General features: G+C 34.5%; 1 protein-coding gene across 1 annotated transcript in view; it reads left to right on the top strand.

Moving 5' to 3' along the window:
* LOC149784887 (vitamin D3 receptor-like) overlaps positions 1-23,207 on the top strand; it is a 38,420-nt gene extending 15,213 nt beyond the window's left edge. The window contains exons 4-7 of the mRNA XM_089978466.1: positions 2,872-3,095; positions 9,993-10,218; positions 15,995-16,219; positions 18,292-23,207. Coding sequence (XP_089834592.1) covers positions 2,872-3,095; positions 9,993-10,218; positions 15,995-16,219; positions 18,292-18,536 — 920 coding nt within the window. The 3' untranslated portion in view covers positions 18,537-23,207. The remainder of the gene's footprint in view (positions 1-2,871; positions 3,096-9,992; positions 10,219-15,994; positions 16,220-18,291) is intronic.
* Positions 23,208-25,747: the final 2,540 nt, after the last annotated feature.

Genomic DNA, 25,747 nt, shown 5'->3' with positions numbered 1-25,747 from the left:
GTATATTGATTTTACATTGCTTTTATGGTTGTTTGTTTTTATTTTTATATTTCATTACATGCTATTGTAATGTAATATTATATGTCGGACTTGACCTTATCAAAACCTGAGTTCATTTCTGCTTAACCAGAATTAATTTTTTTCTTTTATTCTGTGAACAACTAATACATAGCCAAAATATTCTGTTTGTGATTGGCTTAATATCAGGGTCATTATTAGTAGAACTAAATATGTTTATTTGGGTATAGATTAAGATTATTGGAAATTACCCGGTGTACCTGACATAGCCCTGGATCAGTGTTTTAATTTTAGTAAAAGGTATCTAACAATAACTAACATTTTAATTTTATAAACATCAGGATCATTCTAGAAGGTTATTTTCCAATAGGTAATAGTTATTTTTAGAAAATGCTAATTGTGACCTGAGGTCAAGTAGAAAACTATATAATCTTGTAACTGAGAAGATTTTTCATTCATGCTTTAACTTTTAGCTCTAAATACCTCTAAATGAGGTATGTATAGATCTCTAAAGAAGGTATGTATGGATCTTTAAATGAAGTATGTATGGATCTCTAAATGAGGTTTGTATGGATCTCTAAATGAGGTATGTATGGATCTCTAAACGAGGTATATATGGGTCGTTAAATGAAGTATGTATGGGTCTCTAAATGAGGTATGTATGGATCTCTAAACGAGGTATATATGGATCGTTAAATGAAGTATGTATGGGTCTCTAAATGAGGTATGTATGGATCTCTAAAGAAGGTATGTATGGTTCTTTAAATGAAGTATGTATGGATCTCTAAATAGGTATGTTTGGATCTCTAAATGAGGTATGTATGGATCTCTAAATGAGGTATGTATGGATCTCTAAATGAGATATATATAGATCTCTAAATGAGGTATGTATGGATCTCTAAATGAGGTATGTATGGATCTCTAAATGAGGTATATATAGATCTCTAAATGAGGTATGTATCAATCTCTATATGAGGTATGTATGGATCTCTAAATGAGGTATATATGGATCTCTAAATGAGGTATGTATGGATCTCTAAATGAGGTATGTATCAATCTCTAAATGAGGTATATATGGATCTTTAAATGAGGTATATATGGATCTTGATCAGCTGAACATTTAGCAGCATTGTCAGAAAGGTTGCCAGAGCATGAGAATGCATGAATAACACAAAATGTTTACAAATTTATGCACTTGGAAAGTAGTGATGCACAAAAACTCAAGCAAATCAGTTCAAAGTTGGACATATAAAAGTGAACTCTGTGCAGTATACAAATTTTATTTAACTGTTAACCCTTAAAGTGCTTGTCACAACATAAGTCGTACTGCCAATAAAGGTCTCATACTGCTTGTTGTGACAGCTGACTGTTCTTCAGGTAGGCAACTGTTACATTTCTGGGTACTTTAGCATGACATAAATGGTTGTTAAACTAAATATAACTGGCACAGTAGGCCCTGGAACAAGCATTCCATCAAGTTCTAATGTTGCATTCATCAAGGAAGTTTAACAGTTGATTGTTTTAATATACAGGCTATGTTGGAAACCCAATATGGCTGACTCCCAGCTCTAGCTATGGCAATAAAGGCTGATGATAGCAAAAATGGCCATACTGGTCAACCCCATATTCAGCAGCATTTCAAGATTAAATATCACAATGACAGAATACAAAGTTGAATTAAAAAAGAGTGAATTTCAATACAAAATGCAATTTTCTTTTTGTTTTATCTCTGACAATTTAGCACTGAGAGATAAATGAAATAAATAAAAAGCTCAAAATAAATTAAAAAGGAAGGATATTTATTTATTCAAAATGCCTCTGACTGAACAAGCAAGACTATGGTATTGATGGACATAAACAAACCCTAATACAACATTTTGTTCATAAATGAACTGTTTATTTCTGTAAAGTGCCTTTCAATAGTTTCATTACATCGACTATGTGGATTGAAATCAAATGGTGTTATATGCTTGAGTATTTTGATTGTGTAAACACATGGTCACTTTAAACACTACATATTAATCATACCTGTATTTTTAAATTTTTTAAGTCTTTTGATGGGCGGATAATTTGGTTGATTAGCCCAATACATGTTAAAGCAGTTATAGAACTTGGCATACTGGACAATTGTCAATGACCACTTACTGCAGTATCACAGGATGTAAAGGAATAGATGAATAGAGGTCCAAGCATTCAGAAGGCCAGATGGTATGAATGGCAAGGTAAATTTTAGATAAATTGATTCAAGTATAAAAATGAGTGCATGCCTTATTGATTTGAAATAGAAACAAAGCACTTTTCTTGGACTAGTGACTCTGAAAATGTTATTTTTCTGACTTCGAAAATGTTAAGCTTATTTGTACTAACATAGGTATAGACTTTATGATGATAAATAATTGGAGTTTTGAAGGTTTTGCAGGCAAAAGAAAAGCTTCAAGCTTGGGACAATCTTTGCCATGTATTTGGAAGATTGATGTTTTACTTACAGATGTATAACTGTATTTCTTGGATTCATTAGTGCATTAGCCCAGATTAAAGTATTCCCATAGGGTAAATTTTTACCTGTATTCCTAGGGTACCAGATATTTTTGTTTTGAGCTCTACAAACCACTTATTTATAAACCCAACAAAAAAGATTAATCTTCCTCTCCTCCCTAAAATATTGTACAAGTTCTGGGTGCTTTGGGTATTCATAAAAAAAAGTTGCCTTTTGAAGAACAGCAAAAAATGTGATCTTAAAACATAAATAAAAAAAATTGACACTGATTTAAAACGCAAAATAAATAAGTTACCTAAATAGTCATGATCAAGATCAGTTGGGAGATGATAAATCCAAACATTGTCGTATTTCAGCCATCAAAACTGGGCGTTACACACATGAGAAGAGGACCAAAGACATTGTGGAGATCAAGAAGCTTCAGGGTACAGCCAGTAATCAGTCAGAGGATGCAGATACAGAAGAGGAACTAGACAAAATCATCCAGATGCTTACGAAATATCACAGAGAGATAACATTGGGTGATTTGCCGCATCTTGCAAACCCACAGAATGTTGCAGACTTACAGCGAAAATATTACGTAAGTCTTGTGCATTGTATTGCCTCTGTAAACATAGCCAAAGAGAGGTATTGCTCTTCTGGTAGTGAAGACATTATTGTCCATGACATCAGGATCCTCTGTTAGACAGAGCTATCACCCTTCTGGTTTTGAAGACTAACAGAATATGCATTGGGTGTTGGGGTTTTCACAGAGACAAGGAAATCCCCATCAATGGTTTTACATTATTTGTCTCCCAATGAGACCCCTTGACTGTAATTTCCTTGTCTTTGTAAAAACACTGACATAGATTATAAAATAAAATCAAGATAAAAAGCTATAATTGTTTGGCATTGGAAGTACTGCACAGTGAGTCTCAAGCAACCTGCTATTGTTTAGTTAATTACACAAGTTCTTCACATGAAAAAAATAGAAACATAATAACATTTTATATTATTACTGTATCAGCCCATTTAATCGATGCAATTAAACAGTAAGTAATTAATATCTTTAATGTGATTATAACAGTAATGCTTACTGATTTGACTTTCATTTTATTAAATTTCTGAAGCTGTAAGTTTGTTCATGTTAATTTTAATTGGATTTGACAAGAGATAATAATAACATGAAAAATGCACAAATAGATAATGATAAAATGAAAAATGCACAATGATAGCAGGCTAATAATACAGTTAATTATATTAACTAATTCTTGTTAAATACAAAATGAATTGCAAAGCAGCAATTTTTATTTACTTAATTTAAATAAAAAGTGGAATCAGAATTTTATTTCCAAATTTTGTCTGCTAACAAATTCCAAAATGAAGATAATTGCAGCACATGTCAAAAATGCAAAATTTCATTATCAGTGACTGTTTCATAGTTAGTGTAAAAGCTAAGAATAATGGTGATTGAAAGTTATGGTGCATAATCTATCCTCAGTTTTGCATATAATAAACACATTTCATTACAAAGAAAGATGCATTAAAAATAAAGATAGAAAGCCTTTGTATTGCAGTATTGTTTTTGTAAGAAGTCGTAACTTTGTGCTGCTGCGATACACTTACATGTTCTGTATTGAAAGAATAAAGGAGCGAATTTTGATTGTATTTGGTTTGTTTATATGCTGTGATACACTTATGTGATCTGTATTGAAAGATTAAAGGGGAGAATTTTGATTGTATATGGTCTGTTTATATGCTGCTTGAAACCAAACTTTAGTGAATATAACAACTTAATCTTATTTTGTTTCTCAGTTCGTATTGCAAGTCCGAAATTCGTTTTTCCAAAAACATCAAAACTCATTTTCAGTGAGAAGTTAATGTTTGTTTCGAGGCACTGGTGTTAAAAACTAACATTGAAACTCAACACCTTCCTGATAAGGAAAGAAATCTTTTCCATAAAGATCACTTTGTTTATGGTATGAACAGGCACTGATAGAGAGCAGCCTTCAGTTGTGTTGACAGATTTGGTGCATTTAGAAATTAGCATACATTTATAAGTCTATGAATAAAGGCTTTTCTATGCTACTTTCAGTAATTGTATTAAAGTATATTAAAGTAGGTTTTGGAAAAATTATGAACATTAAAGGGAAACTGACGAATTTATAACCAGTACAGGAAGCGTTTTTATGAAATATCATTTACTGAGAAACAGAATTGAAGTTACCAGTTGATGCAGAACGGTACATGTATATACATGAAAACATTCACAAATTGCCCTACTAAAAAGCATTCTGTTTCTTGTATGGTGAGAGATGAAATATCAATTTCTGAGAAAACAATCATGAGAAAATTAAGGTGATTCAAAATTATAACAAGTTCCATGATAGTAATTTTAATTATATCCTGCTTTTAGAGAAACAAAAGAAAAAAATAAGTCACTGGTAAGTATTTGTGGGTTTAATTCAGTTACTAAAATAAAAAATGTGAGAAATGGGTTGTTTTCTGGGGGAGAAAGACGTATGGAGGGGACTCTCCTGACTGACTTCTGCTGGTTCTAGGCAGAAAACTACAGTAAAAGATGTAGTAGCTGACTTCAAGGTTAGAATGTCACTCCTTGGCCAGTGCCTGGTGATGCATGCAGAGTCACAAAAGAATGATGACTGAAAGTAATTTTTATTTTCAATGAAATCACTTAATTCATGACATGAGTGGTCAATGATAGAGTGGACAAGTGAATACAGTGGACATATCAGCACACTGTACACAATTTCATGCATTGACCCTCATAAACAATGTTATTTTCAGACTTTTAGGGTAAAGGTACAGAAGAACCTTTCCATAGCATAGATTGTGTAACCTTTTTTATTTTAATTTATGATGCCACATTATTCTTTTGAAATACAAACTTATGCCGTAATGTTCCAGTGATTGTACATGTATTTATCTTTTTCTGAGTTTTATTTGTATGACTGCTTTCAGTAATTCTTGAAAGGAAGTGATGGAAATTATATGGGAAAAGAAGGTAAACTATGACAAATTAATAACCAGTATAGAAAGCACTTATGAAATATCATTTTTTGGGAAAGAACATTGAAGGTACCGCTTGATTCAGAACAGCAAAATACTACTTCTGTATATATTAATAGGTACATCTTTGTTATGTCATGGACAGGGATGGGAAAATATTCAAGCAATGTAAAATCGTGTATTTTTTATCTGCGTTATGTGCATTCAGCTATATGATACCCTAGCTAGGCCACTGATAAATACCACAAGATATTTTACAACTATGTAGTTTGTACAGACAAAAGTATGAAATTACACACCACCATGGTCAGGTTTGCAGCATTTGGGTTTCTCCCATCTGTTTGTTTGGTTTGTCGATTTGTGGAGCGATACAATAGAACCAAGTAGTGATGCCATAAAACCCACTACAGTTGCAATAAAATCTGTAATTGATTTTCACCAGATTGAGTGGATTTCCACTAGACTTGAAGGATTTCCACCAGACTGTGTGGACATCCTCTGCTCATAGTGGGCACTTAACAGCTTGCTTCTCTATGTCCACCAGACTGAATGGGAATTTGGTAATCTGTACTGTGTCACTTTTCTGATAGTGAGGACATTATCTGTGACATAAAGAACCTTAGTTAAATGGGACTTTCACTTTTTGAGTAAAGAAGACATTATTGTCAGTGACATTAAAATTCTATGTTAAACAGAGCTGTCACTTATCTGGTACAGAAAACTGTTAGTGATATTAAGATCCTCTTAAAGAGAAGTATCACCTTGAAGCCATTTTTGTCAGTGACATTCAAATCCAGTCTTAAAGAGAAGTATCACCTTGAAGCCATTATTGTCAGTGACATTCAAATCCAGTCTTAAAGAGAAGTATCACCTTGAAGCCATTATTGTCAGTGACATTCAAATCCAGTCTTAAAGAGAAGTATCACTTTTCTGGCAGTAAAGACATTGTCAGTGACATAAAGATCCTATGTGGAAGCTATGGCAAGTCAGATAAAGTGGGGAGACATTATAGCTTGGTATGCAAATCCATCACATGTGTTAGCTCCTTCAGCCAGTCATTCAGTCATGCATGCACATAATCCACCTTCTTGTATAAATGTTATCATTTGTACAGTATTCAGTACAATGTAAGAAATTATATTCATTTGAGAAATTCTCTATGAACACCTTTTCTAGTTTTGGCTGTATAAGTTTGGAAACACAGTAAAATAAAACAGTGTTTTCTGTTTTTGTCACATGATAAAAATTACAAATTTATGTAATATGTTTGGAAAGCAGTCAATCCAGCAACCCAATTCCTACTTTTCCCATTCGTGCCCACTTTTTCTTTATGACTCCTGTTTTTTTTCTATTTCTTATGATAACTGCCCTAATGACCACACTTTTCTAGTTTTACTGGTAACGGACCAAATGATATTAAGTGGTGGCCAGTCCATCAGCTTTCCATTAGAACAAGGTTTTCATTGCTGCTTCTCATTATGTTTGGTAAGGAAGGCCATGAAACTTGACTGACATATTCATCCCAAATTTTTCTTGGTTCTAAAATGATCCCCTTGAACATCCAGTATGGCTGCTATGGTGGCCATCTTAAAACTTTGTTATTTCTATTTCTTCTGAATGAATGGCGATAATGAAAATCTTATTGTTACTTTTCTTGAATGGATAGTCATATTACATGAGTTTTGATGTAAAAACTTCTGATGATCTATTGTTGGTCTTGAATGGATAGTCATATTCTGATGATCTATTGTTGGTCTTGAATGGATAGTCATATTACCTGAGTTTTTATATAAAAACTTCTGCTGATCTCTTGTTGGTCTTGAATGATATCCAACATGGCCATGATGGTGTCCATCTTGAAAATCTTATCATCACTACTCCAGAATGGATGGTTGTGTTGAGTGTTTCAAAAAGACTTCTTATGATGCTTAGTGGATTCTAAATGAATATTAGTACATAGCTGATATCCTGCATGGCCAACATGGAGGTTGTCTTGAAAGTCTTGCTTTCTCCTTCTGACAAGATAGTCATATCAACATGGGGTTTTCACTAAAAGATGTCCTATGGTGTCTAGTTGGTACTAAATGAAAATACTGCTGTTTTGATATCCAATTTGGCCAACATGGTGTCCATCTTCAAATTTTTTTTTATCACTGAATGATGGACTGTAGTGACTGGCTTTATGTTAAAATTCATTTTTATGATGTCTATTTGTTCCTAAATATAAATGGTGCTGATTTGATCTCAATTTTACCTGCCGCTATGACAATCTTGAAAACCTTGTTGTCACTACATCTTATGAACGGATGGGTGTAGTGACATGTAGCTCTTATTAAGCCTTGTTGGTCCTAATTGAATATGATGCAGATATGACATCCAATATGGCCCACCTGGATTTTTGAAAATCTTTGTTATCACTACTTCTGCTAAACTGACAGCTGAAATGACACGAGTTTTTCTATAAAAAAAAAATTAATTATGATGTCTAGGTTGTCCTGAAAGAAAATGAGTTGACATGTCAACCATTAGGAAGATCTTCTGACCTCAAGACCAGAATAAAAGTCATAGGTTTTTCTTTTAAAGACTTTTTTGGCTTGTTAAGGAACAGAAAAGGATGGGTCAGAAGTGTGTCTTCCAACTTATCAAGGGTTCATCTTATATTTTGACAGCCACTTTTTCCAGGTGGGTTGCCTTCACTGTCAGTGGAACCTATCAGTCTGCCCCTGAGACAGACCTTTTTTATGGTAATTAAAGCCCATGGTACTAAGGTTATTGCTTCATCTTTGGTTTGATTGAATCACTGATCTTTGGATGTAGTTATTAGAGCTGTCTTGTGGTGGTCACACACTACCTTCTCTTGTTACATTCAGTCTTTAGGACATCAGAATGAAGATATTTTTTAATTGGGCCCTATAGTGATGGCCCAACCTTTTATCAGCTTGCATTTGTGAACTCTTCTACCATAAGAACAAGACAAGTACAGTAATTTTCTATACCATATTTGTGAAGGCCATCATCTGCCCTCCTAAATGGTTAATTCAGCAATGTAATAGTTGCAGGTAATGTACTCCTGCTGTGAAAGTGTAGTTTGGTGGGAGGGGGAGTAAAACTAATTTTAATTATGTAATACTTACCTGCTGCTATTGCAAAGCTTCTCTCCTCCCACCTTGCTCTGATGTCCTATAATCTATAAGTCAGAAGAGGATATTCTGTGTGTTGGCTCTTGACAATGGGGTCAGATTGGGATAATGTCCTTTTCAATTCTGTCCCTCCAGTACTAAGTGGAAGAAGAAACAATTAGCTTGGATTGGGGAATTTGAGTCGTGGAAAAGGAAGGCAATGCATTAATGGTGGGTAAATATTACATAATTAAATTAGTTTTCCCCTATAGAAAGATACATTTAACATTTGTCTGGTTTAGGTTAAAGTTCATAGTTTTCACACCATAGCAACAGTAATTTGCATCAAGCTTATAGTTTTCACACCATAGCAACAGTAATTTGCATCAAGCTCATAGTTTTCACACCATAGCAACAGTTCCAAATCATGCACTTGGAGTAAGGAAGAAGCCAATTACTTTAGAGGTCAGATGTCACGGTCACTGTCACTGAAATAAATAAAAAAAATGGTTTCCACACAAATAACATTAGTTTCACATAACATACCTGGACCAAACTCTGGATTGGTTTTACCGGTTTTTGAGGTCAGAAGTCAAGATTATTGTGAATGAAAGAAGAAAAAATGGTTTTGCACAAAATTTCATTTATGTACATTAGAGGTGTGCAGTATTACTAGTTTACCATGGTATTTATTTCCGACAGTATGTACTATGATACTTTTTATTGTACTGGTTCATCCATAATTTCTGTCAATGCAGAATGTACAGAAAATTCCAAGTAATCTTGTTACAGATTTAATTATATTAAAATCATATCTTCATTATTCATGAAATAATGAATCCAAAAATTAGATTTAAGATGCAACCATATGTATTTGTCAGTAATTAATTTAAAAGATTAAAAATATAATTATATTTATGAACTTTAATCACATATATGAATGTACTAACATGGTGGCAAATGGGATTTTGTGAAAGATATTCAGATAAAATCCAGCTTTTGTACCTAATATAATTACGGTATACCATATTACATATGTTAAAAAATACTGCAGTATACAATAGTGAAAAAATTCATGGTACCCAGCTAATGTACATCGTGGATATTCAGTGTGTTTTGGGCATTCACCATACTCATGTAATACCCCTACTTTAGTATCTTAACAGAAAAGAATCTTGTTTAACTGTTTTATGGCTTTCACAGGGGTCAACATTGTATTGTCAGTATCACCTTAGTATACTCAGAATTTATTTTCTGCATAATAATTCATGTTTACAATGGCTTTTGGAGACTACCAACACTTTTGAAGAAGCTAGCTATGTAATTGTTGATTAAATTCTGGTATTTAGGAGGAGTTCCAGCAAAAGAAGAAAATGTTTGGAGACCTTAATCTGTCGAAAGAGGAGCATTTTTCCTTTTATCGTTCCACAGGATTGGACATAGATGACAGATTGACAATGATGCAAGGAATTTGCAAATCTCTGGAAAAGGGAATTGCCAAACTAGTCAGCTTTGCCAAGCAGATACCAGGATTTGTTGATCTCCCCCTAGAAGACCAAGCTAGTCTTATAAAAGGTATGGCATCTGTCCCTTGTTAATTGCTTGTATTATAAATGATATAGAATAAGAATCTTGTAAATTGCTTCTATTATCAAAGGTATAGTCGTATACGAGATATGGAATCAGTCCCTTGTAAATTTCTTGCTTAATAAAAGATGTGGCATCAGTCCCTTGTTAATTCATTAACCCCTGAAGGTTTTTGTAGTTTCTGCCTGAAATGCAAGTAGGAAACACATTTTGGGGGCTATTTCTAAATACATTCTAATACATTGACTTCCAAGAGATTTTCAATTAGCCTAATGCCTAGTTGTGTTAGAAACATCATTTTCCATTGGTTATTTTGCTCGTGCATGAGCAGAAGGGTAAAAGTTGGAGTTCTATTTTGCTTGCCATGGGCGATTTTTGGGTGATAAAAAACAGGTCCAAATAATTAGGTTTTTCTCTCTGTATTTTGTAGTGCAACTAAAATGTCCAGATTATTTGGTATAATTGTAGAGCTACATCTGTCCACCTTTCTATAATACCACCCACTTTAGTGTATCATACATGACCTTGATGCTACAGAGCTCGGCAGTAGGCTACTACCTCCTGCCATGTAAACGCGGCACCAGGGGTTAATGAGTTACTTGCTAGTTGAATAAAAGATGTGGCTTCAGTCCCTTATTAATTGCTTGCATTATAAAAGGTATAGCATCAGCCCCTTGTTAATTGCTAGTTGTATAAAAGATGTGGTATCAGTCCCTTGTTAATTGTTGAGATTGCTAACCATGTAAAAGGTGTGGCATCAGTCATGTAAAACGTGTGGCATCAGCCCTTTGATAGTTGCTAGTCATATCAAATGTGTGGCTTGAAACTCTTCTGAAATGCTAGTTGTAATAAATGTGTGGCATAAGTCCCTTGTTAATTGCTTGCATTATAAAAGGTATAGAATCAACCTCTTGTTAATTATTGTATAAAAGATGTGGCATCAGTCCCTTGTTAATTGCTGAGATTGCTGACGATGTAAATGATGTGGTATCATCCCCTTGTGAATTGCTAATTGTATAAAATGTGTAACATCAACCCCTTCAGAACTGCTTGTTGTTTTAAAGAAGTGGCATCAATCTCCTGCTAATTGCTGACGATGTAAACGGTGTGGCATCAGCCCCTTGTGAATTGCTAATCGTATAAAATGTGTAATATCATCCCCATTAGAACTGCTTGTTGTTTAAAAGAAGTGGCATCAATCGCTTGCAAATTGCTAAAATTGCTAATCATATAAAAGATGTGGCATCAGCATCTTCTTAATTATAAGTTGTTTTAAAGGTGTGGCATCAGTCATTTATGAATTGCTAATTATATCAAACATGTGATATCAGTCCTTTGTGAATTGCTAGTTATATAAAACATGTGATATCAGTCTTTTGTAAATTGCTCATTATATAAAATGTGTGATATCAGTCCTTTGTTAATAAACTCTTAACTCTACCTTCTGCTAACACATATATGCATTTCTAAAAATGACCTTGCTTCCCCAGAGACACATATGTGCATTGCTAGCAGTGTTCTCTTTGTCCTTTTTTGACTTGTACATGCATTTCCAGTCAAGGGTTGGGAAACCCCAGCAATGCATATATGCATATATGCATTTCATAATAAAGCATTGAATTGAATGAAATTAAAAATGTTTAGCCATGAAAGTTTTCCTTGGATAAAATTATGAAAGTGATCTGTTAGTAGTTTTACATCCTATAAGCGGAAATTACCACAGAAAATGAGATCAGTTGCAGAAAGTAAACAGAATGGCAACCTTTATGTATATTGCAACGAGTGTGATGCAAGTTTTGAAGGATTTGAAAGTGATGACGCAGCCAATGATATTGACTCAAATGATCAGATTCAAGATGAAGGATCAGACATTAGTTTGGTTTCTACACCAGCTCTGAGTCTGAGGATGATACATGCAGCATGTGAGGCCAGTACATTTAGATGACCAGGAGTCATGCTACCAGGCGAAGTGAGCATCTAAGTTGCCTAAAAATGTAAACTTTGCCTTCTTCTGCTAGGAAAGCGAAAACAACTTTGTCCTCTGATTTTTTTCTAAGTACATTGACTGACCATAGTTTTTGAGATGCCCCCTCACCTTAGCCAGGTTAGTTCGAGTGCTGTGTTGTAGCAAAATGTAGTAGCTAGGCCTAGCTTTGATATCAATTATGCTGACAAGCAAACAATTGCACATTCACAGGCAAGTGTTTTGATACCTGATTGACCATTAATCCTTTCCTAAGTAAGTCAGCAACTATCACAGACTGATTTCCACATGTTATCCTTTGATGATAAAAGCATATGAACTTGTGTTTCAAAACTTTAACAGTATGTAAATAGCAATTTGTGTTTTAAGAACAGAATCGGTAATCTGGATATTTTAACTGCTTGTTGTACACTATTTCGTCATAAAATTAGTTTGAAACTGTAAGTGAACCAGAAACGGGGAAATAATGGCAGACATCACTGTGTCCGGGAAGCACCAGTTTATTAGATTGTCTGTTGTCATAAATGATCGGGCAAATAAATTCAGAAAACTATACAATTCATAGAAAGCAAAGCCTGTGTGTTATGTTATCGTAAGATTTAAGTTTAAAATGCAATTATGTTGGTCAGAAATATATGGGACAATGCAATATTGTGGAATTTATGAGAAGCATTCTAAGGTCAAAGTTGTTTTCTGATTTACTCGTATTTTGAAAATACAGAAAAATGCAGCAAAGCAGATACTATTTTAACCAATGCATAAAATTACTACAAGTATGTAGACAAATAAATAAACCATAAATTTGCAATCCTGTCAATGGACTGTTGTAATAAAGCTTTATAGAGTGGTTACATTACGAAAACCCTTCATCTAAAAATAGATGCATTCACGTGTCTGTTGATTCGGTTGGAATGAAGGGTTTAGTTCATAAACAACTATAAAGGAGCCATGTCTGGAATTTCAGGCATTTTAGTGTGTTATGTATGAATAGATATGGTAATGTTTTATCCGCAAATAAAAAAATGAGGACAAACAGTATGATCTGAAGACACATGTGCATTTGGCTTCATGTACATGGTATGTGGGTTGTTTCAAACACGTTTAGAAATCTTTGAAAGTACCATTATTGTGAACTTTTGGAAAGTATTTTTTTTAAAAAATGATTAAGAGTATAGTTGATACTAAAGTGCAATTTCAATAAAGTAATCTGGTTACTCATTTAAAATTTGTTACAATGTAGTTTCTGTTATTCTCTTTTAGAGTCACAAGGCCAAAATAACTCAGAAAATTATCTACTTGAAAATAAAGTACTGCTTAAATCCTGTGTTAAATGCAAATATGAATACTGGGAAACAGAGGGCATAATTCAAAAAAGAGAACATCCAATATATATATATATATATATATATATATATATATATATATATATATATATATATATATATATATATATATATATATATATATATATATATATATATATATATATATATATATATATATATATATTATGATTTTATGTATTTGTTGGTGGAAATGAGTGGCATTAGACTTTGGTGAGTGTTTTAGTTTGCATCGGACAAGACTGTAAAAAAAATATAGACAGCTTGTGCTCTCATTATGTCAATCTGGGGCCCAGCCTAGCAACAGACATTATGTCAGTCTGGGGCTCAGCCTAGCAACAGACATTATGTCAGTCTGGGGCTCAGCCTAGCAACAGACATTATGTCAATCTGGGGCTCAGCCTAGCAACAGACATTATGTCAGTCTGGGGCTCAGTCTAGCAACAGACATTATGTCAATCTGGGGCTCAGCCTGGCAACAGACATTATGTCAATCTGGGGCTCAGCCTAGCAACAGCTGCTAGAAGGCAGGCTGTTTATCAGGCTTAGTAGCCAGGGCACTCAGAACTTGCAGAAGGTAAGTAGTTAATATGTGTTATCTATCCTTTATTTCACTGGATAATGTATTTCGTTGGTTTGACTATTTAAATTGTTACTTAAGTTTGTGGTAGTTTGTTTGGCCCACCATGACATTCGTAGTTGTAGGGCATTGAGTGGTATCCTTGTCCTTCTCTTGCAATGAAATATGGCCTTGCCTTTCTGTCTGCGAAGTGAAATATGGCATTTAGTTTTATCCTTGTTTGCTGGGTGAAGTATAACATGTAATGTTAAACGTGTTATTTTGTCTGCGAAGTGAAGTATTGCATAAAGTGGTACCCCTGTCCTTCAGTATTCTGTTTGAAGTAAGACATATGTACTGGACCACTCCGGTGCCCTATTGGTTAGAGTGTCAACCTTGGATGGGGGAGATCATAGGTTTGAACCCTGGCTGAGTCAAACCATAGACTTATAAAAAATGGTATTAGCAGCTGTCTCATTAGTAGGTTTGTGTTATTACTGGTCAGCCTGGTGTAAGTATAATGTGACTGTGTAGGACATGATGCCTCATGTCTACGTGATGATGCCCCAGTGCTAGACATCAGTATAAACTGCCATATTGCAGACTTCATGGCAGTATGACTTAAATTGTTCTAGCTATGTCAGAAATCTCAAAAACACACATATATAGTGTTACCCTTGTTATTTTGTCTTCGAGGGAATTATTGCATATAGTGTTAACCATGTCCTTCAGTTTGCCTAGTGAGGTAGGGCATATATAGTGTTACCCATGTCCCTCTATTTGCCTAGTGAGGTAGGGCATATAGTGTTACCCTTGTCCTTCTGTTTGCCTAGTGAGGTAGGGTATATATAGTGTTACCCATGTCCCTCTGTTTGCCTAGTGAGGTAAGGCATATATAGTGTTACCCATATCCCTCTGTTTGCCTAGTGAGGTAGGGCATATAGTGTTACCCTTGTCCTTCTGTTTGCCCAGTGAGGTAGGGCATATAGTATTACCCACATCCTTCTGTCTGCTTGGTGAAAATAGGACATATTGTGTTGGCCTTGTTATTTTGTGTGCTGGGTAAAGTATGGCATATAATGTTACCTTTGTCCTTCTGTTTTCCCATTGTAGTAGTGCATATAATGTTACCCTTGTTCGTCAGTTTGCCCAGTAAAGTTTTATGTTTAGGTTAGTTTTCAGGCATTTTGGTAACGCGTCCAGGATTACCTTATTTTTAAGTTTATGAGATATTTTTGACCTGTATCAAACTAAAAGCAAAAAACAGGGTATGGAAATAAAAGTAAATGTTTGTTGTCTACTATAATACATTGTATGAAGTTAATAATGTAAAATAATTAAATATGTTTACTAGCCAGCATCTCAAAATAATTAGTAGTCCAATACTTAAAAGGTGGTTTTCACAAAAAGGGTTGTCTTCTTACTTAATAACAAGTCAAGCTTCAGTCTTTTATAACTTAACTATCCTTTACCACGCTTGCATGAAATTTTCATTATGAGTACAAAATTAATCTTTGACAGAGTGGTAAAAATTTGAAAGAAAATCTTTGGCTTTAAAGAAAATGCCTTCGAACAATGTGGTAAAAGTTTCTAAAAAAAATCTCTGGTTTTAAAGAAAATGTTATGCTCTTTGATCGACACAGTTATCACTGATTTGGGAATTCATGAGTTAAAGCTTTGGAAAGTCACATAAACAGTAGACTGGTTCTATATAATCTTAACACCAGATGATGTAGTGTTATCAAAAAAACCCTTGCTTTTAAATAACCTATAAAATAATTTTATTGTAACCATTTTTTTATGATAATCATTGTAACAATAGAAGTTATTTGGATCTTACTTGCTCTGTTTAGTAATTATTAAGTGGATATTTTTCAGTGGGAAGGTTTGAGGTGTGGCTGTTGGGTATGTTCCCATTTATCAACCCTGATCTTGGAGTTATCTGTGGTCCTCTAGGGAACAAGTTCCACATTGAAGAACTTGGAAAAGTGTATGATATGTCTTTTGTCAAAGCTGTCTTCGACTTCTGCAAGAACATGCATAAAATGGGACTGACAGAAGCTGAGATTACATTACTCCGCACAATTGCACTCACATTTAGAGGTAAGAATTAAAAAAAGGAATTTTTTTATATTGAACCCACCTCTATGGAAACTTGAGACCATGATAATTTTGGCATCTGTGTCTGTCCATCTACAATCGAGTTTATCCTCTGTATTAAAGTTTTCTTAGCCTTTTCTTGCAAAATTACTGCCCTCTTTAATGTTTGATGATGGACTCAATGTGCAGGAAAAGTCCAGATTCATGTTTGTGCCTTTTTTAATTTTGAACAAATTCTTTTTGCTCAGTATTTATTTTCATGAAATTTATGGGATGGTATCATAGAAAATGAAACACCTTTGGTGCTTTTATAGTGTTGTCATAATTAACTCTTGTCACCATGTTTTCAGGGTTGTAATATTTTTAAAACCCACCACATACAGTGTTACCCATGACTGTCCATCATACCTTGGTTAAGGACTGTGATTAGTACATGTCAGGCATAACAGTAGTAGATGAGTATGACACTGACCTTGTCCGTCCATAAGACCTTTGGTTAAGGTTTATCTTTAGTATATTTCAAGCACAACAATAGTAGGGGCATAATGCAACCACATATCAGGGTCTGAGCTGTTTGCTTGTAATTATGGACCTTTTATCACATAATGTGATTACAGATCAGTGTCTGTGCTGATTGCTTGTAATTGTGGACTTTTTATCACATAATGTGATTACAGATCAGTGTCTGTGCTGTTTGCTTATAATAGTGGACCTTTTATCACATAATGTGATTACAGATCAGTGTCTGTGCTGATTGCTTGTAATTGTGGACCTTTTATCACATAATGTGATTACAGATCAGTGATGTGCTATTTGTAATTATGGACCTTCCATGAGATAATATAAATACAGTTTAGGTTCAATACTGTGTGCCATTTTTGGCATGGAGGGAGTAGTTTGGTTTGGTTTTCATGGGTTTAATGCCTTTTTCAGCACATGATAGGCTGCACAGTAATATGGCATGCTGTCTACTTTGTTACTAAGAGTGCTTTGTGTTTCTAATGCTAATGCACTTTATATACTGTGAATTCACAGTTTTTCATGTATTTTACAGTTACCACAGTACACATATTTAAAGATTCAATGTTCCATCTATGGAGACAATTGGATCCCATTTTCAGTTAATGAAATAAAGTACCAATGAAACAGAATTTTGCAAACCAAATAACTTGGTAGTCACAAAATAGTGAATGGACATTATTTATGTCATTTGGCCTTTTCACCTCGAAAGACCATCCATGAATTGTAAAGGGACACATCTCAAATTCTAAACCATTAAAGAAATGATTAGTCGGAGTGGCTATTTTCCGTGATGTGGTTTGGCAGCTTCTTTACAGCACTTCAATCAATACAGAAGTATTTCTGTAGAAATTACTCATGAAAGGTAATGCTTTAATATTTTTCCTTAATAATTGAATGCAATTTGTAATGATTGGACTGTTAAGAGACAAAGAGAAGAAAAGATTGAAAATATTGCTGATTAACATTAAATGTATTTATAGGGTATTGGTATTTATAAAACAAGGATATTGGTACATATAGGGGTATTGGTATTTTTAGAGGTGTTGATATTTATAGGGATATTGATATTTATAGGGGTATTGGTATTTATAGATGTGTTGATATTTATGGGGATATTGGTATCTATAGAGGTGTTTGTTATTTATAGGGGTATTGGTATTTATAATGGTGTTGATATTTATAGGGGTACTGGTATTTATAGGGGCATTGGTGTTTAATGAGGTGTTGATATTTATAGGGATATTGGTATTTAAGGGGTATTTATAACGGTGTTGATATTTATAGGGGTATTGGTATTTATAGAGGTGTTGATATTTGTAGGGGCATTGGTGTTTAATGAGGTATTCATATTTATAGAGATATTGGTATTTATAGAAATATTGTTATTTATAGAGATATTGGTATTTATAGAGATATTGGTATTTGATTATGATCATAAAGAAGGAATATGATAATTAATGTCTCAATAGTTGTGTTTATGGCACTGTTTGTGTTTAACTTAAACAATCTGTGTCATGATTATTCTGAATACCATAGTCTCTCTTGTATTTCAGATCGATGTGATTTACAGGATCCTGATAAGGTTGAAGCCATTCAGTGGAGGTTGGTGAAATGTCTTTGTCTTGTACTGAGCAAGAAATGGGGATCTAGAAGTGGAATGAAGTTCTGTGAATTCATAAATTGTTTGATGTCTGCCAGAGACCTGACAGAATGGCATGTGAAAATGATCAAGAACCTTGTGATTGATTGGCCAGTTCTGCAGAATCATCCTTTGTTATTGGAGATGATGACCTTTTGATAACTTTTTAAATCAGAGTTCTCACTTCGACTCCGAACTGAAAAAAAAAAGATATTAGACAGACTCATATTCTGATAAGTGAGCATAGTACTCCATAGCTTTTGATATTTAATAATTAATGGTTTATTGGACATTTGGTAATTTCTGACAATTTGACATTTAGTAAGTTCTGACAATTGGACATTGTGTAAATTGTGACAATTTGACATTTAGTAAACTCTGGCAATTTGACATTTAGTAAATTGTGACAATTTGACATTTAGTAAATTCTGACAATTAGACATTTAGTAATTTTTGACAATTTGACATTTAGTAAATTCTGGCAATTTGACATTTGATAAGTTCTGACAATTGGACATTTAGCAAATAATGACAATTTGACAGTTATGAAATTCTGACAATTTGATATTTAGTAAATTCTGACGATTTGACATTTAGTAAATAATGACAATTTGACATTTAGTAGTTTTACTTCAGATAAAATTGTAATTACAGAACTTTCAGGGCTGAACTACCTTTAGTTCCACTCCATGCCAGTATTTAATGGTTGGTTGCTTTGTCTTAAAAAGCACTGTCAGCACATTATTGGCTATATCATGCAAAGTAAATAGGAGTGAAGTCCCTTTCCCTACTGTGCACCATGACAGCTGACTTGCATTGACCTCCATTGGCTATTTCATGCCAAGTAAATAGGATGTAAGTTCCTTTCCTAACAACACACTGTTAATTTGGTGCATTAGTGTTACAGGCCGAGGCCCAACTATGAAATGATGTGGGCTGCCCTGTTCAGTCTGAGTTTATCAAGAACTGATACTCATTATTGAGATCTGACTGGAATGTACATTTGAACATTAATGAAAAGCACCAGTAATAAGCACTAACTTGTTTTAAATAATCACTTTTTATATAAACTAAATTGTTAAAGTAATAATGAACCTCCGTTGAGAAATCACCTTTCTTCAGAGGCCAGTTATCTTGCTTCTCATAAATGACTGCTTAGACAGGTCTGACAGTGTTAAAAAGTTTTCACATATTTGTTTGTTGTAGTGGTGTAAATTAAATTTTCAGTATGATTTTATTACAGCTGTGTTTGTGGTGAACATAAAATTTTAATAATTTCTTTCCACCATCCAAATATAGGGTTGCATTTCAAAATCATTGTGATGTCAAATTTACATTAAAAATAATAGCTTATTTATTCATTAATTCTCTGACCACTTCAGTGGCCTTAGTGGTTAGAGTGTCTGCCTCCGATGCAGGAGGTTGTGGGTTTAAACCTCAGCCTAGTCGTACCAAGACATAAAAATGGTTCTTAAAGCTGCCTCGCTTGGCACGCAACATTAAGAGGTTAGTGTTAGGACTGGTCGGCCTGGTGTCAGGATAATGTTACTAGGTGGGACATCATGCTACATGTCTGCGGCATGATACCCCAGTGCTTTACATCACAATAAACTGTCACACTGCAGACATGATAGAGATATGACTGAAATTTTGTTAAAACTATGTTAAAAATCCAAATCTCACACACTCATTTAATTCTCATTTGGAATGAAAGCTGTTTTTTTGACTCAATCAATTATATGGTCACAGGCAACTTTATTATTTTATGTATATCATAATGAGTCGGTGTTATATTAAATAGCACAGTGAAAAGAATGACAATCACTGATGTGACTGAAACTGATTTAAGGGAAGAAAAAATGAAAGAAAGTTTTCAGAAGATGTCTCTATAGGGGTAAATTGTTTGCAGCAGTAGGCTTAGACCTAAAACCATTTTCATTTTATTGCTGTTTTTGCACAGGTTGTATTGGATGTAAATGGGGAGATGTTGTTGTCACTCAGCCAGATTTTTATAGTTTTCACCTATAACAGATACATTTATAAAAACAAGACACAGCCTATCATTTTCATTCAATGGTAAGAGTTACCTGTTGAATAGGTTGTTCCTTGGACGTAAGTTTGTACTGCTTTTTTTTTTCAACAAACGTATAGGAATTTTGTAGGAACAATAATATTATGGTCTGTGAGGTTTATCTGTATGTTTGCTGGTCATACCTTGAAAATGAAGCAGTTTGGACAAGCATTATTGTTATTTTCTGTGGTATCTAGATTAGTGCCCATTTGGACAGACATGGAATTTCAATGTGCCCATACAGTAGGTGGGGTTAGATGGTTTACTTGAGTAGTTGTGTGCCCAAATTCACATTATAGAGATTTGGATTAGTTGTCAATACCTCACTCCTTTGTTTTTTGCATCATTGCAGTGAAATACAGGATGTGAGGGTGTTTGCCGGTTATACCATGAAAGTAAAGAAGTTTGGACAAGCATTATCATTATGGTCCATGGGATCTAGATTAGCTGTTTGTGCCCATTAGGTTAGTTGAATTAGTTGTCTGTGCCCATTAGGTCTGTTGAATTAGTTGTCTGTGCCCATTAGGTTAGTTGAATTAGTTGTCTGTGCCCGTAAGATCTGTTGAATTAGTTGCCTGTGCCCATATGCTTGGTTTTGTGCATCTACTACAGTGAAACCTGTCTTTATAGGGACCACAATAAAATATCCCATGCATACCGGTGACTTTATACAGATGTTGAAAATGATAGTGTGATTTATACATTATGCACAGATGAGCTTTATATGGATATAACTGCTAAGGCAGGTTCCAATTTATATGGATGTGTCTGCTAAGACAGGTTCCAATTTATATGGATGTGTCTGCTAAGGCGAGTTTCCCTTTATATGGATGTTACTGCTAAAGCAGGCTTCACATTATACAAAAGGCTATACAGAATATTTTGGGGCTCACTGCAAATATTTTAATATTGTAAAGTTTTTTACCTTTATATGGATGTCTGCTAACTTAAAGGCAGATTTCACTTTACATGCCAAAGCCATTGGTGTTTTGGGTTTTATGTGGTTTGTTATGACCAGATGTGACTGCTGCAGTAGTCAAAGTGGTTAGAATGTCCACCTTGGATGAAGGAGGTTTCTGGTTCAAACCTCAGCTGAGTCATACCAAAGACTTGTAATAATGGTACTAGCAGCTGCCTTACTTGGTCCACAGCATTAGGAGGTTTGTGTTAGGGCTGGTCGGCTTGGTGTCAGGATAATGTGACTGGGTGGGACATGATGCTTCATGTCTGCAGCATGATGCTCCAGTGCTAGACTAAACTGTCAACTGTCTAACTGCAGACATCATTGCAGTATGACAGAAAAATTGTTTAAGGTATGTTAAAAGTCCAAATCAAATCTACACGAACAGGGGTTCTTTGTAAATATAGTGATACCTCTTGATTCAATACTCATTTACTCTAGCTTCTAGCATTTCCAAACAGATCTTTTTTTGGGGGGATATATTTACTCCATTTTTCTTTGAAGCATTTTTGGAGTCAGAATTACTTGTTGATCTGTACAAAGGGGTGAAGAAGATAGCTGCCAGAGATTAACAAGGATTTCTTTGTAAGTGTCTTTAGAATCCAAATACAAACTTCATTGTTACTTAGAATTGATAGTGCATAAGTTTGAAATAACAATGGATATTCTTATATTGATTTGTTTTTGATATTTTTATGCATTTTCATATGTATATAGTTTAATAGAGCATGTCTGTTTACAATCATGATTTAAAATTTTCTTCTTTATATAAATTACCTGATCATAATATTATGAGAACATACACTATCTTGCAAATCCAGTCCTTCCAAATGAAAAAGACATTGTCAATGTCCATTGCCTTGTTTTACCAATAAAAGCATATCTTCTTGGTGAGACAGCAGTCATACAATAGCAGTATCACTTTGAATAGTAGAATTATTGATTAATTCTATCATCTGTCTACTTTCGCTTAGGCCTAGTCGGATGTTTTCAAGAGACCTCACAGATACCTTCTATTTTTTTACTTTTTAAATTTTCATAATCCTATGGAGTTTTCTCGTAACAGGGAAGTACATTCTATCAATTTTGTTGCTGAAATTTTCTCTGTTCTCATTGTAGATGAAAATTTGCACGTCATATGTCTGTTTTATTGTAATAAAAGCAAACTAGCGGCATCATAATTATCTACTTCAGTGGTCAATAGGGCTTAGAATTTGTCTCAGGGTTCAGACAGTTAATTCATTTTATTCCATCTAAATGAGCATTCTTTGACAGTAATTAGATCCTTTTGGTTATTTTATCTGCCATTTGTTCCAGTTCTTAGAATTCAGTTCAATGCAGGCCTAGTCTGATGTTTACCTGATTTTGCCATATAAGCCATTGTTTTGTTTCTCTTTAATTACAGGTAACATGATTAAATGTGGTGTGTAAAGGGTTTTAGCAGGTTGAAGATAATCACCCCTCCTGCATGATCAGTTTGGGGTGTTATTAAGACCATACATTTGAAAATTGCACTCAGTGGACAGTGGATAGAAGACCCTTTCTGTCAAATATCTGTCTTAGGCTAGAAAGAGATTCTGATATCTGTTTCCAAAAGATGCAGATGTTTTGCCTTGTCAATCTTGCTATCTCAGTTGAATATTTGTTAATGTCACTGTAACTTGAGTTGCAGTTATGAATAAATCCCGGTGTTCTTTGCTCACTCAGCCCCCTACACAAACATAACTTTGTTACCTAGTTTTTGACCACTCTTCTGGTCATGCCAGCATTGAACAGACTTTCTGAGCTAGTAGCAATGCAGACGGATGTAAAATATATATTAGAGTAGCTTTTTTACATTTAGAAGCTGCATTTTTTTAAATTTGATTAAGATTATTTCACCACATGGAAATATGGCATAATAAATAACCTATTTGACCATGCCTTAGGGCCACCTATTGCATTTTCTGACCATTTCATGGGGCCACATACATGCCTTGTTTGACCATGTCTTAGGGGCCACTTATCTTTATATCCAGTATAGTGAAAGATAAAATTTCATTGTTATGGTAGGTTCCGCCATTTCTGAAAGCTATTGTCAAGATACAGGTGTGCTTAAAGGCAACATATTGCCAGCCATCCTTGTACAGCATGAAAATTTGCAACATTGTGAAATGATGTAATCCAGGAATTATCATTATACTCTTAAGACTTTTTGACTTGCTATAAATCAAAAAGTAGAACCTCAAATTTAGGTATTCTTAGAATTCCAAAATATAAGAAAACAGGCTGTAATTTTATTTGCATTAAAATGCTGATAAAGCAGCCAGAGCCACCCTGCAGTTATCTGCTCCTGAATGGAAGATTCCGCTTACTGCCTTAAAATTTTATATAAATTGCCATGTTGTATCTGCTTAGTAAAATACAGGTAAAACCCGTTATAACACGATTCATTTTAACGTGATTCTGCTTAAAACATGATGGCAGTGTGGCGTCCATTTTTTTATTTAATGTGACCTCTCTTTTTAACATCCTAAATATATGCTATCAGAAACACCAATTATTCATATCCCTAGCAGATCTTTAATCACAGCACTGATGACACTGAAATTTCAATGCTCATTTTCTATGGTGAAGATTTTCGAAAAATTTGTTAATGCAATCCCACTTATATTGCATTGTTATTCTTTGGACCCTGAGCATCGCGTAAAGCAGGTTTTTATGGAATGAAAACTCCAAATAAGCTTCAGAAGTGCAAACCCATCATTGGTGAGTGGCACCCTTCATACAGAACAAAACCCCAGCAATGAGGTGGTGTTATGTGTATAGTACACACATACCTGACCCATACATTCCTTCTGAATGGTGAGCCACAACCCAAATGCATACCGTACTTGTGTCAACTAACATTGAAACTTATTCTTGTCAAGTTTATCAGCTTCCATCTGGTGAGCTGGTGAGACAAACATTATTTGATGTGAACTCTGTTAAGCTCCTTGATGATGTACTACCAGAGATAATTTTTTATGTTGTAGGTCTACATGCTTATGTTTATTTGGAAGGTTTATCTTTTTAATGTTTTTTTCTTCTTCAAATTTTACATTTTCCTTTGTTAGAATTTAAGTTCCAGCTGACACTTTCTTACCAGGATTGTGCTGACTTACCGTTATACCCATAACATCTGTACCAAGAATTATGGTGGCCCACAGGGAGCAGGTCTGGAAAATGTCACCACATATATATCTCAGTACTGGCTGTGGCGATATATCCCCTGATAGTCAGCAATGGATCAGTTGCCTTGTACCTACCTTATCCACTGAAGTGGGGCACCATCACAGCATTTCCTCAGGGTGACAGACTCAATGTGTCATCCTTGCATACTTAGTCTTGGACCATAAGATACTGCATTTGATACCTGGTCAATCCAATTACAGCCCTGTCACAGACACAGCACAGCCAGATTTGGTGATCTTATCTCCCATGATATCCATACTATCTTTCATTGACCTATGAAGGCACTGCAGACCAGCCACAAACAGTTCATCACCATTCCCAGTTCCATCATGATCCATTACTGGCTGCATGAATTTCCTTTTCCCAGCAGCCTATTATCCACTTCAGACTTTTGGCATAGATCAAAGCCAATACACAAGGACAGACTTCCAGCCTTGTTTGATGCCCTGACTACTAGCTTCCCTTGCCAGTTGTCAATATCATCACAGGAGGTTTCTCTTTTGCTCCACACCCTCTGAGCTCAAAGATGTATGTTTGCATAGCCATTCTTATTTACTAGATATGCCTTTATGCCTTGAAAACTCAGAGAAGAAATCTTTCAACTCTAGCTTCCAGGTTTCTCTTCTCTTCTCAGTCTTCATCAATGATCATTTATAGAACTCTTATTCTTCATCAATGGCCAATTATAGAACTCTCATTTTTCATCAATGGCCAATTATAGGACTCTCATTTTTCATCAATGGCCAATTATAGAACTGTCACATTTCTCATTCTTCATCAATGGCCAATATAGAACTCTCACATTTCTCATTCTTCATCAATGGCCAATTATAGGACTCTCATTTTTCATCAATGGCCAATTATAGAACTCTCACATTTCTCATTCTTCATCAATGGCCAATTATAGAACTCTCACATTTCTCATTCTTCATCAATGGCCAATTATAGAACTCTCACATTTCTCATTCTTCATCAATGGCCAATTATAGAACTCTCACATTTCTCATTCTTCATCAATGGCCAATTATAGGACTCTCATTTTTCATCAATGGCCAATTATAGAACTCTCACATTTCTCATTCTTCATCAATGGCCAATTATAGAACTCTCATTTTTCATCAATGG

Source organism: Sinohyriopsis cumingii, chromosome 13 (assembly GCF_028554795.1).
Source record: "Sinohyriopsis cumingii isolate HCF-2022 chromosome 13, ASM2855479v2, whole genome shotgun sequence".
NCBI lineage: Eukaryota > Metazoa > Mollusca > Bivalvia > Unionida > Unionidae > Sinohyriopsis > Sinohyriopsis cumingii.
Note: the sequence above shows the minus strand (reverse complement) of the source record. Positions and strands in the feature narration are given on the sequence as shown.